The sequence below is a fragment of the Primulina eburnea genome, chromosome 2 (genome assembly GCF_022965805.1).
Source record: "Primulina eburnea isolate SZY01 chromosome 2, ASM2296580v1, whole genome shotgun sequence".
NCBI classification, from domain to species: Eukaryota; Viridiplantae; Streptophyta; class Magnoliopsida; order Lamiales; family Gesneriaceae; genus Primulina; species Primulina eburnea.
In genome coordinates, this window is record NC_133102.1 from 46,395,629 (window position 1) to 46,409,505 (window position 13,877).

At 33.7% G+C, this 13,877-nt stretch overlaps 2 protein-coding genes across 3 annotated transcripts; one reads left to right on the plus strand and one right to left on the minus strand.

Annotated features, from left to right (window-relative positions):
* Positions 1 to 778: 778 nt before the first annotated feature.
* LOC140823768 (triosephosphate isomerase, chloroplastic-like) lies at positions 779 to 5,486 on the minus strand. Its single transcript, XM_073185265.1, has 9 exons — positions 5,121 to 5,486; positions 4,843 to 4,869; positions 3,794 to 3,863; positions 2,993 to 3,116; positions 2,434 to 2,518; positions 2,068 to 2,200; positions 1,825 to 1,998; positions 1,477 to 1,559; positions 779 to 1,143 (listed from the first exon to the last, which is right to left on the minus strand). Exons 1-9 carry the CDS (start codon positions 5,469 to 5,471, stop codon positions 1,087 to 1,089), a joined length of 1,104 nt encoding a protein of 367 aa, XP_073041366.1. The 5' UTR covers positions 5,472 to 5,486; the 3' UTR covers positions 779 to 1,086.
* Positions 5,487 to 7,158: 1,672 nt separating this feature from the next.
* Positions 7,159 to 11,692, plus strand: LOC140823769 (translocon-associated protein subunit alpha-like). Of its 2 annotated transcripts, none has more exons than XM_073185266.1 (8): positions 7,159 to 7,380; positions 8,055 to 8,216; positions 8,349 to 8,399; positions 8,645 to 8,736; positions 9,924 to 10,001; positions 10,105 to 10,308; positions 10,861 to 10,932; positions 11,342 to 11,692. In XM_073185266.1, exons 1-8 carry the CDS (start codon positions 7,320 to 7,322, stop codon positions 11,390 to 11,392), a joined length of 771 nt encoding a protein of 256 aa, XP_073041367.1. In that variant the 5' UTR covers positions 7,159 to 7,319; the 3' UTR covers positions 11,393 to 11,692. The 2 variants fall into 2 exon arrangements, with proteins under 2 accessions (XP_073041367.1, XP_073041369.1); XM_073185268.1 differs by having other exon boundaries at positions 8,648 to 8,736.
* The last annotated feature ends 2,185 nt before the right edge of the window (positions 11,693 to 13,877 follow it).

The following is a 13,877-nucleotide window of genomic DNA, read 5'->3' on the forward strand; positions in this document are numbered from 1 at the left end:
TTTTTATGTTAAGAATAATACTTTTTATTGTGAATATCGATATGATTGACCCATATCACAAATAAATATTCGTGAGACCGTGTCACAAGAGACATACTTTTTTTTTTTTTTGAATAAATGTACTTTTTAATTAGATTTTAAAAATCATACGTTTGGTTTGAGTATAAAGGTGAGTCAAAAATTTTTGGAATTTAGTAAAATAATAATAATAAGACAAATGGAGTGATCGTATAATTTCAATTTGGTAACAGCTTCAGCTAACATTAATTTCAGGTCAACTAATTATTGGAATTTGGACTTTGGAGCGTTGAGAAATATGATATTATCACGTGCTTTCGCAGTCATGTTAATTAATCTTTAAAAAATTGAAGTGATTATTAGTTTATTTACTCTTTATTTTTAATAAAATATAGTTATAATGGGTTTTGATTGCAAACACTATCGACATATGCTTTCGATCCTTTCATTCATTTAAATCTATGAGATAGGAGAAAATTATTAAATTCGACCTCGTGATCTAGATCTGCATATGGTTCGGATCACATATATACTCATGTGCACTTCAGTTTATAAATTTAATCGAGTGGGTTAAACTCGTAAAACTTTTTAAACTTGAAAAAGTTTTTATTTTTATTATTTATTGAATAAGGTCATTAGCCACTTTGGCATACTAAATCAAAGTAGGTATCTTGTGAGAACGACCGTTTCATGCCAACTTTGCTTTAAAAGAAGGATATTTCAGCAACAGAAAAAGGAATGGCAAAAAAGTTTGAGAGAAAATGTTTAAAACTCACAAATAGAAGAACTTGCGAGATCCACTCCATTTCAAAACCGACACATTTCAATGATGTTGATCTGTCATACATTGGAAGTGTGGTATATAAGTTCCAACGTTGCGATATGGTCCGTACAAGGGTTGGCTGCACTCATGTGGATTCTCTCCAAAGAAACAATATTCCAGGAAACTCTACCGGTTTCATCAGAAACGATCGACGTTATTCTAAAATTTGGAGCAAAATAGAAGGGATGGCTCACGGTGTTGTATGAAATAAAGCAATTCTACAAGCCTCTGCGACGGTTCAAACATCATACAGCGACCTTCTTGGAAGTCACGGAGTTGATTATAGTCGCAAATTCGAGACCCTACAGTGAGTAAATACTAGAGATAAGAGAGACATTTCACACCAATATCTGTGACAACTAATTTAGTAGATGACAAATGTGGACCTTTTTTTGCTCTTTCAGCTTTAAGTATAAAGCATCTTAGCTTACTTGTAAAACCTCATCAAGTTCTTGTGTTTTGTATTAAATTTCACATAAAACAATACTTTCTCCGATTTAATGCAAGAAGAAGATAATGTATATTTCCAAAGTACAGCGTGTGAAATTCACCAAAAAAAAGAGAAAACAAGATAGGGTACACAAACAATTAACAGGGTGTAAAACAAAAGTATGAGCAGGAAAACAATATAACACCTTGAGGGATGCACCGCCGACAAGAAATCCATCAATGTCTTCTTGCTTTGCAAGCTCGGCGCAATTGCCTCCATTGACGGAACCTATGGATAAAAATTTTGAGATTATACAGGTGAACGGGCAAATGATGGAAATTTGTCACTTCCATTCTAACACGAAAACTGAGACCACCTAAATCTTGGAACTGGATGCATAATTGACGTTACATTGGATCTTCGAACCAAAATCAAGACTTCATAAATTATTCGAGTACTAAGTACTAGAAGTCATGTTCTCTTATATTTGTAATAGATGGATACAGGATAGAAGCTCAAAAAAATTACAAAACTCGAACTGGAAATTACACACCTCCATAAATAATGCGAGCTTTGGATGCAACTTCTGCAGACACATTCTTACTAAGCCAATCACGAATAGCTACATGCACCTCCTGAGCCTGCTCTGGCGTGGCCACTTTACCAGTTCCGATAGCCCATACGGGTTCATATGCAATGACAATCTTATCCCAACTCGGGACAGCATCTGCATATCATGAATTTCAATATATATATACATATACACACACATGCGGAGAGAGAGATCTAAACTTACCAGCATAAGCCTTCAACTGCTGAAAACAAACATCAAAAGTTTTTCCTGCTTCTCTTTCTTCTAATAACTCTCCAATGCAGGCAATCACTCCGATATTCTGACTCAATGCATAAGCAGCCTTCTTCCCAATGAACTACAGAATTTGATGAATGAACATGATTTAGAGCATTTAGAAAATTTAGCAAGAATTATAAACAGAAAGTCTTACGATCATACGAACTCATAGTTTCTTCCCATCTCTTTTTAGAAGAAACCATGAAAGACAGAAATAATTGGTGATATGTACAAGACAATAATGATGTCGATATGCATATTTTAGATTTTGGGGCAAAAATCCTTTTGAGTAGGGATACTCTCATATCTTACTTGATCGTCTTCTCCAATTATATGTCTCCTCTCAGAATGCCCTAAAACCACCCAATTGCAGCCAAGGTCTTTTATTTGTTCCACACTGTACAAGATGGAGCAGTAAATTGTAAATCCTTGCACCTACAGTAACTAGCACAGTTGTGTCGATTAAAGGTCGAGTAGAGTAAAGCATTAAGGATGATTAACTGAGCGCAAAATTGCAGGGGAAAATTACTAGAATAACCAGCTGAGATAAGCATATGAAACAACTCAAGTGGAACCGATTAAAATGTTATGACAAAATGTGGAAACCATCAAGTAACGTACAGCCAAATTAACAATATGCAGAAGAATGTCAGCAAAGGAACCAATTTCTTCGATTTTTCCATCTTCTTTAGATCAATGAGATCACAAATTAACCTTTAAAATCTAGTAGAAATGCATATCAAGCCAATAATAGCACACTTCATAGCATACACATTCCTCAAATGAGAAGGCAATAAATGTGCAAATTCTTTCTTTCTTTCCACAAACAAGCTAACCTTGATCTAGAGAACAGCATATTGAGATAACAAACCTGATCTCGCCAGTAAATGCACCACCTTTTCCAGTCCAGCAATTCTGAGCAGCTATCTCAATTCGATCAGATAATGAGTTCTTCACCTGATCAATATAGACAAAAGGTGGCGCCACGACAACATCTGCATAGGTCAAGGGCAGAATACTATATAGAGCAAAGAATTCCCATTTGACTTGAATTACATGCATCACACTGAGACGTGTATATATAAAACGAAAGGACCACGGATTTTAGATCTCAGAAAGATGATATACCAATCTTTCCCTTCCATTCCCATCCATACCACATAATTTAGTACCTTTTCTTACAACACACTATCATATTAAAAAAATGAAACGATAACTTAATCTTCACGAGTGATAACATGCTAACAAGCAGTTACAACTACCTACCACAATTCTATGATAACAATGCAATTCTACTTGACTCTACAAATTGTAGTTCATGGCAGGATTTAGAAAATATTGATAATACAAATTCATTGACTCGCGGAAAGAAACATGGGGTGGTATGGCCTCATTTCCTGTAAAGGATTTTCACAGAACAAAAGGCGAAACATTAGGTAAATGATAGTTTTGCAGTTTGCAATTTTAAATGGTTGTTCATCTCTGCATTTTCATATTTCTACGGAAATCAAGCTGAGAGAAAAATGAGAACATGAATGAAATTCAACACAATAAACCATGGCAGGGGAATCTAAAAGTAGAGATACTCAGAAAATAAGGACACCATACAACCCCTCAATGTACTCAGATAATAACATCACATTAATAATTTTAATAGCAGAGAAGAACTCACCAACATCAGACTCCAATGCTGCACTGTTCAGATCAGAGACAAGCTTGTTTAGGGAGTCTTTCGTACCATTCTAATTAAAAAATAACAAATGAGTTAATTAAGGGAGGACAGGGTCAAACAAAAAAAGGAAGCAGAAATAACATATTTAACACTCAAATAATTCAACTTCACACTGTAAATATTAGTTCGGAAACACCACAAACATAACATTTAAATACGTGTGAAATGCCTGTAGTTTGACAGGTGAACGTGCATCAGCACAGGTCAAAAGTGTGGTGTTACTTGGTAGATCTTAACCTATGAACAAAGTTTTCACATAAGGGATGTTTCCACAAGAGGAGAAAAAAGTTACTACAAAACCCATATTTCATCTGCTTGAGCAAACTACAAAATTCTCGTGTATCATTCAAGTGATGAATCAAAATTATATCGGTTAAAAGAATCAACTTCAAGCTCAAGGAGTAAACGGTATGATAGATATATGCTCTCACCAACTGCTTAAGAAGCCTATACCAGACTCATGTACAAAAATTATTCGTTTCAAATCTCTACATAACGAAAAATCATGGACCTTCCTATTATGATTCAGGCAATAAATTTTATAGAATATTCATTCCTTTACAATTTTCTTCTCAACTTTTAGAATCCAGTAAGTATTAAATGTCCAAAATTTTATTCCCTTCCCAACCATTCTTTCACTCTGTACTTAAGTTATCAAACTTCCTAGGTTAATATATCCCAATTTTTAGCAGCATTCAATGAAACTGTCCAACCCCTCAAGACGTGGAATTCAAATAAATTTAAGTTGGGGGACTAGCTGAGAATTCCTATTGCCTGGTGTACTCAACAGCTTGATTGGATTTTTATACAAACTGATTGATATATTACTTTTCAAGAGCTACGGCCCTTTCGTATTGTGATTCTTCACCTCAACTATATATATATAAAACAAAGAAAAAAGAATATGCAGCCAATGGATTGGCAACAATAAAAGAAGCACCAAAGGTTAAGAAAAAATGGAACAACGTATTCAAGAATGAAATACTCACGCATTTCCAATTTCCACCGACGAAGAACTGCAAGTGAAAGGAAATAAAACAATCAGATTTGACACTATCAGGTGCTGAATACAAGTGATTGCCAATACATCAGAGATTTTAAGGCAAAACCGGAACTTGAAAACTATGGGTTCAATCGTTGGGCAAAAATAAATTTGTTTTCTTCCTTCTCCAAAAACCATTCTAGGTTCTAATAAATTAAATTAACGTGGTATTTGAACCGTTCATTCAAATCCAAAAACGAAAGAAACAATGAAAGGTTTCAGAACCTTGCCGGATCCTGCCATCGCTACCACACCGCGGCATTCTTTACGAGAGGAGGCGAGTTGTACATGCGAATCGACGTTCTGAAACAAGCACTGAGTTGAATTAGAATCGGATGCCAAGTTCTCGAACCTGACGAAAATTTTGCGGAGGCCGGAGAACTGAGTCAGCTGAGGTGAGAGTTGAGACGCGGCGGCCGCGGCGGCGCCTAGTGACGTTGAAACCAAAGCCATTGGAAGATATCTGTTGCTCCGCCGCTTTCTAGGACAGTGAACTGTCGCTTTGAGATCCCCCGGTTCTCCCTCTACCTCAAACGTTATAGTTGCTCCACATGTGGCATCGTTCTTCATAGCCATCGGCCCTTACCTACCCCCACCCTGACCACGCGAGCGTTGGTGCGTGGAAACCACTGCCTTGGGGACGTGTTGGCCATCTTGGCCAATGTTTCTTTATCATTTCCAATTATAATTTTCCATCTAAAAAAATATATTCATACTATTATTTTGATATTATCGAATTAAAATTGATTTTTATTCCATTTCCATATTATTATATGCAATAGTTCAATCAATAAAATTTTTTCATTTCAATAATTATTTTATTTCGAATAATTCATATATGGTTTTTCTAATAACAAAAATGGATGAAAATTATTGGGCAAAAAAAACATGATTCTTTGGTTGATTCAGACAAATTCGTTTTCTTTTTATAAAAAATACCACCGGTTTATGAGATAAATTGGATGTTATGCTTTTATTGTATTTTTATATCTATCTATTACTATTATTAAAAATTTCTATAATAGAAATAAAAATGGCGTTTTTATCTATTTTTTGATCTTTCAATTTTACCCTTATATTATACTAATATTACATTTTTATTTTTAATTTCAACAAACACTTTTGTTTTTGTTATTACGACAATTAGCACTTTAGTTCATCGATAATTTGTCAAATTTCACTTTAGTCTCTCGATAATTATAAAAAAAAAACAAAATAGCTCATATATATAATGTTTGATGCGTTTAGTTATCAATATTTTGTACGAACGATACTTTTTGAGTGAACTGTAGTACAATTATAACATCAGCAGTATTTCATTGATTAGTTGGTCTTATGTGAGATCGTCTCACGGATCTTAATCTGTGAGACGGGTCAACCCTACCCATATTCACAATAAAAAGTAATACTTTTAGCATAAAATGTAATACTTTTTCATGGATGACCCAAACAAAATATTCGTCTCACAAATATGACATGTGAGACCGTCTCACACAAGTTTTTGCCTTCATTGATTTTATTTCAAAATTTTAAAATCTTCTCTTGCTTTCCTTGGGAGCAAAAATTTGTATGAGACGGTCTCACAGGTCGTATTTGTGAGACGGATCTCTTATTTGAGTCATCTATGAAAAAGTATTACTTTTTATGCTGAGAATATTACTTTTTATTGTGAATATGGGTAGGGTTGACACGTATCACGGATTAAGATCTGGGAGACGGTCTCACATGAGACTAACTCTTCCTTAGGCAAGTAAGATAGCATCTAGATTTAGAGTTTGTCGATAAAATTGAACAAATAATTTGAAATGTAATATGTCCACAGCTTAAATTTTAAAAATTGGTAAATATAATTAATTATGTATGCATGCCATCATTTCATCATCTACAAAAATTTGATGCCTCCAATGTGTCTTGCGTATTGTTCCTGTATTTACCAACTATTTATAATTAATTAATCATTTAATTACTCAAAAAACTTAATGGGCCATCGTTTATAATTTAATGGGCTTAGTATTAGGGTTGGGCTTGGTCTTGGAATTGGGCTTAGGGTTGGGGTTGGGGTTGGGGTTGGGGTTGGGCTTGGGTTCTTATCATCAAAAAGCATTCATACTGTTCGGCTAATATTTGATGGAAATCTCATGCATCCAACCAATAATTGGCATCTGCCTCGAATACATCGACTGTACACCACATTTCATTGAATATTCACCTTTCCCCCCTTAAAATAAGAATAAATTTGCCCACATAAATTTATAATTTACAGTGTTAACCCGGAAATAGTGGGTATCTCTATTTTGACCCTTGATATTTAGTCCACGGCTTAAAGGGAGAGTTCCCTCTGTGTTCACTGCACATACGGTGCACGGCCCATCAGCAGGTGAAGTCTTCTCGTTCTCTCTCCGTGGGGTAAGCAATCGAGGGGAAATGGCGATTAGGGTTTTTCTGATTCTTTGTATGCTTCTCATTTCGCCACCAATTTTACAAGGTAAGCTTTTTGGATACAGATCCGTTTCGCTTTGTAAAGACTATTTCTTTCCCTTCTATTTCGTTCGGAATTGGTTGTGGCTGTTATAATTGACCGTCTCGATGACATGCATGTAAAAAGATTTTATCTTTATGCTGGGTCTTGCTATTTTCCGGCTTTTGATTGCATTGGGTTCTGCAGAGTGGAGTTAGATCAGATCGAGATTCTATTTTGTTTCTTTTGTTTGAAGCCGTTTTTTATATTCCTTTAGACTATGCCTTGATTACTTTTAGTTTGACTTCTGTTTATTTATTTCTGTTCCGACAGATATTTTGTGGTGGATTTTTTTCTCATTTGTTGTTCGATTTTGTGGGTTTGGTTGAATATCTGTTGCGGATGACTCTGTCGTGTTGTTGACGCATTTTTTTACGCACGATGAGGTTTTCTCGTGATTGACTACTTAATTTTCCGGGAGTTTATTACTGTTAAGCGACTGTTATGTTCCTTTCGATCATTTTCTTGAGTTAGGTGCTCAGCTAAGGAGATTTTAAATTTTTATGATTTTCTGACAAAAGACTGTCACGAAGGGGTTAAATTTCTTCATGTTATATTGCGTTTATGAGAACATTCTCCTTTAAACTTGGCAATGCTTACCAGAAATCTGTTTTTTCACTAACCTATTTACTGCTTGATAGTTGCAAGATGTGAGCCAGACCCTGATGCAGAAGTTGTTGAATCGGCTGAGGAAGGAGATATTGGCATTATTGGTGAAGATGCCCAAGACTTCGGTGGTGGGAGTTTTGGTCCAGCTCCAGGGGTGGAAACAGTTTGTGTTTTCCCGAAAAACCCGTCTAAATGTTAGTATTTGTTGTTTGAGTATTGTCCTCTCCATGTTAATTAGCGTTCCTATTATTCTATGAGATACAATGAAACTTTAGCGCCCATCTTATAATTACACACATATTGAGTTATTTTCTCTCATTTTTCAGTGGTTGCAGCTGGGGAGGAAAGTGAACTCTTAGTTGGAATTAAAAACGAAGGTAAATGTTTGTGTATGGTTGAAAAATATGATGTTTTCTTTCTGAACATCTGGAGTTGTTTTAATTTTGCCATCATGTAGCTCTAGCTTCTTGTTGATTTTGTTTCTAAGATAAGATTGTCTTTCATGGCATGGAAAATGGCAAGATGACTTACAGATGTATGCCCGATTCTTTTTGAATTTGGTACTTTATGCTGAAAAATCATGGATTCCTTAATTTGTTTGTCACATTTTGGATGGTGACAGCAGGGGATTCAAGTATTAACATTATTGCGATCCACGCCAGTGTTCATCCCTCGTATGATCCAAGCTACTTGTTGCAAAATCTTTCTGCACAGGTATCTTACTTACTTTTCTGCAATGATTTATGCTTTTCTACTACACTTATGAAAGGAGAATTTTTATGTGGTGTTAAGTTGAGTTTTTCTTTTTCCTTGACTGTGTTTTGCCATTTGAAAGTTTTTTGTTCGACTAGTGAGATATTTTAAAATTTTCAAGTAATTTTTTGTATTGGGATCATAAAAGTGAGAAAGTTCAGAGTTAAAAATTCATTTTGTATCGAGCGATGTGGTGATAGGTAGTAATCTTGAACAAACTTGGTTATTAAAATTGGATGAGAATTAATGATCCTTAAGCTTTGAGTAGTCGGAAAGCCAAATTAAAAAGACCTTGTTTGTCCGTTGTATTTGTTTGGAAACCAATTTTCCTTGTTATGGCTGAATTTTGTTGGATAATTTATGTGACCTCGTATTTTTAAAGTGAATTTTACATTTGTAATAGACTATTTGTATTTATTAAATCCCTTGCTTCCGGCAATCATTCTTATCTCATCGGGAAAGATGCTTGATAAATAGAAACCATTTCATCCTTGGTGAGTTTGACAGGTTTTTAAGCATATTTATGAGATTCTTATGTACTCCGCTACTGGATTTGTGTGCCTGAAGATGCTTACTAAACCACACGTGTGACTTTTGACTTGCGGAACAAAATGGTTGGTTATTCAATCAAATCAATAAGTTGTGTACTTCTTTTTTTGAGGTTAGCGTACAACCTTAGCATTCTTTGCGTTCAGCAACATGTCTACCAAGTAACAGGTTTAGCAGATCTTTAAGATTGAAATAACAGGACAAGAAAAATTAACATAGGTGTTGATGATTTTTGATCAAGATTTTTTACGTAGTTTTCCACACGTGTTGGGCATACACCCTGTCGCTAATACCTCGTTCTTTCCTTTTTCTTTACTGACAATGAATCATAAGTGAGGTCTTTATGGTTCCTCTCTAGTGCGAGGAGGATACAGTACTGATACTGGGTTCGACCTCTTAGATGATAATTTTGTTAGATTCAGCACCTATCTTCCATGCTGGATTAAAAATTGTGTACTTATCTGTCAATAACACTTTCAGACCAGTATGATTTGGAAGTATGCTATTGATACTTGTATTTTATCTACTAGGCTTTTAACAATGCTTCTGACCAGTATGATCTGGAATTACGCTGCTGATACTTGTATTTTATCTACTAGGCATTTAACAATGCTTCAGTTCCTCCATCAGCTCAAGCAACTTTCCCTTATGTTTATGCTGTTAGCAAGTTCTTACAGGTAAGTTTTTAGACATGTTGAATTTCACTGTTCCAGGTGTTTTAGCAGCATTGAATATGGAGATTATTTTTACATGCAAAATATAATCTACATTGTCCTGCAGTCTGGTGCATATGTTCTCGTGGGATCTATTGTTTATGAGATTGACCAGCACCCATACCAGAGTACTTTCTACAATGGGACCATTGAAGTTACTGAGCCAGGTGGTCTGCTCAGTGTTGAGTCAGTTTTCTTGTTTTGCCTAGGGGCGGCCCTTATCGGTCTTTTAGGATTTTGGATACGGAGTCAAATACAAGAATTCTCAAAGGTAATTACCATATATGCGCATATACTCTTCGGTCTTTTACTGTTTATTTCACAGAGTGTATCTTGTATTTATACCAGAAAATTACTCTAGGACGTAAGCAACTTAACCAAGCCCCTTGAATTGTGGTAAAGGACGCCATCTTGTATGCCTCACTATAACAAAACTATAGTGGAAAACACTTTTTGCTTGATTGGTTAAATTTCAAATTATGATTTTACCTTTTTGTCATCACATTCTTTTTTGACATCTCATTTATCAAATGCACATGTTTTGTGTAATATATACCTGTCATCTCATTAATCAAATGTAGACCCAAAAAATTTCATACTGGTGGATTAGGGACCATTTTCCCATCTTCCCCATCAAGTTTCTTAACCACTCTCAGATATAATTTTCTGCCTTTAAATCGATGGTGTAGAGCCTGCTGATCGTTTATATTAGTAGTAAATTAGTTTGCTTCCATCTTTAAATTTATTTTCCATCATAGATTTGCGCATTTTTCTCGGTTTTGATCAGATGCTTACATTTGTTCGATATATGTTAATTAATTAGAAAACCAAGAAGGCACCGAAGGTGGAAGTTGGAACTAAGACAACAGACGTCTCAATGGATGAATGGTTGCAGGTCTGTAACACAAAACAAATTCTCAAAAAAATTCGTTCTCTTTTTATCTCTGGTCCTTTATTTTTCTTGTCAAGAAATTTTTATATCCCTTATATCTTGTCTTCTGTGAATTTAATTCGATACAGACCCACCACCCGCCAAAAAGTGGAATCATAAATGTTGATGCATAAATACTAATCGTTGAACCAAATCATCATGAGCTAGATGTTTTAAGAAATGTACTTTTATAACTTAATCTCACAGTAGGTCAGAAGCTTGAATTCTGCGAAACAATCCCCATAATATTTCATTAAGGTAGCTTCGGCTCCCCATAATACTTGTATGAATACTCCTGTCTTGTTTCCCTCCCATAAGCTGGACTCATTTGGAAAAAGTGGTTTCCCACCAGTTTACTACTTTTAATATTCAGGGAACTGCATATACACGGTCTCATGCCAACAAATCAAAGAAGAAGAAGTAGACGATCATCTTCGAAGAGTCATCTGCAAAGAAGGATCAGCTCAACGAGGCAACGGTTCGTTTGAGAGATTGTAGGAATTCGAAGACTCGAGGAAGATAATGGAATAGTAAGTCAGTTTTTAAATTATCGGACGTTCGATTGCCTCGTTATCGTAGCACGAGGAAGAAACCATATGTTCTTTTTTTCTTAGAGGTGACTGCAAACAAGTAGATGAGAAACTACTGAGGCGACATTTTTGAGACTTGTTTCGATTTATGCATGTTTTAGTCAAATATATTCCGATGGCCCTTTGGATGAATATGAATTGCTATTTTGTGATGAATTTAGTGTGTTCTTGTATGCAATGTATACCATAATAAATACAAATTTATAATAAGAATATATATGGACAATGAATTCCTGGAGAATATAATAATTGAGATTCGCAAAAAATCTTCGTCGAGCATGAATTTAATATCCAAATGAAAAAGATTACATTTTTCCTTTCACGTGTTAATTTTTTTATATATACAAAAACTCGGATCTTCTTATCTAAATATAAATGATGACATAGTTGAATTCATATTTATAACCGGAAGGTTTTTCGTGAGACGGTTTTACGAATTTTTATCTGTGAGATGGGTCAAATCTATCGATATTCAGTAATACTTTTAATATAAAAAATAATATTTTTTCATGGATGATCCAAATAAGAGATATGTTTCATAAATACGATATGTGAAACTGTTTTATACAAGTTTTTGTATTTATAACCGATCTTACTCTTGGTGGTTTGTTGGGGTTAAATTGCATACAATTTTTTGTAAAATAATCTCTTATGAAAAATAAATAGACGCTTAAACTCTTGTTTCTTTTAAAAAAAATAATAAAATGGTCATAGACCTTTTATAAAAATATTAACATGATTTCAACTTCATTTCTTGTGTACAAAATTATTTTTTATCTTATTTTCGACGTATAATCCAAAATCTAATTAGTATAAATGAATATAAATCACATCATTTTTTCTTATTTTTATTTTTTAGTCAATTTGTAATATTTTATATTTATTTCATGATCATTTTATAGTGTCATATTGCAAAATTTTAACTGTACAAATATTTGTTGTATAGTGTATTGACAATTTTTGTACATTCAAACACTTAAAATGTACGTGTACATTTAAAATTATGAAATTGATGTTATTGGAGTTTTTTTTTTAAAAAAAATACAATGGTAAGCTAAGCGCTTATTAATTTTTCACAAGAAAATATCGAAATTTCACAAGAATGTTGTATGTAAATTACAGTTTGTTTGCGGTGTGTGTATTTTTAGGCCTTCTTTTATTGTAAAATAATCAATTAAATACTTGAACTTGCAATTTTTATTTGATATTTATGTGGGAAAATTGCGACAGTGACAAATATTTATAAATCGATAGAATTTTTATTTCAAAAGAGGAGAAGATTTGTGTTGTACGTGTGCCCACTTGTATGACTTGTGATTCACATTTGGGAGTTGGGACTTTCGACGTGACGCCCGATATTTCGAGGGGAAATTAAAATAAAGAATAACCCACAAATCACATCAAAAATTTAAAAGTTTTATAATATAAATAAAAAATTATTGTTACCAATACTTTAATATTCACCTGCCTAACAGAATTCATTATGGCATCTAAGAATCAATAAATCGAGATTTATTGAGAAAAGCCATCTATATATTTCCCACCAAAAAATGAGATTTACAATAAATGTACATAATACTTTTTCTAATTTTCTTTGCTTATGCCTGAAACCCAATCAAAGGTTTTATTAAAGAGTGAGTATCACGTGAGACCGTCTCACAGATCCTAATCTGTGATACGGGTCAACCCTACTAATATTCACAATAAAAAGTAATACTCTTAGCATAAAAAGTAATATTTTTTTCTTGAATGACCCAAATAAAGATCCGTCTCATAAAATACGATTCGTTAGACCGTTTCACACAAGTATTGTCATTATTAAAATGACAAAAGTATTTTCCCTATTTTGACACATACTTAATATATATATATATATATATATATATATATATATATATATATATATATATATATATAGTTTTGATATCATGCACACTTTTGTGAGCACCGATGAGGTGTCACTCACCTATAGGATGCGCAATTTTTTTATATTTCATCACATCTAATAGGATAAGTGATACCTCATCGATACTCACAAAGGCCTACATAGAGAGAAGCCTTGCCCATTTTTTTTTGTAATCACGTCATAGAAACAAACCTATCAAGATGAGAACATATAAGCACACAAATTTTATTAATAATCAGCAACTTTTATATGTTTTGTCATCTTATAAAAGTATTTTTTCCTTATAAACATTTCATGTAGTATAAGATAAAATAGATTCGGGAATATACATGATCAAATTCAAATAGATTAAAAAAAAACACAAAAATAATAACAATTCTAACATAGATTTATTTATAATCAACTAAATAAAA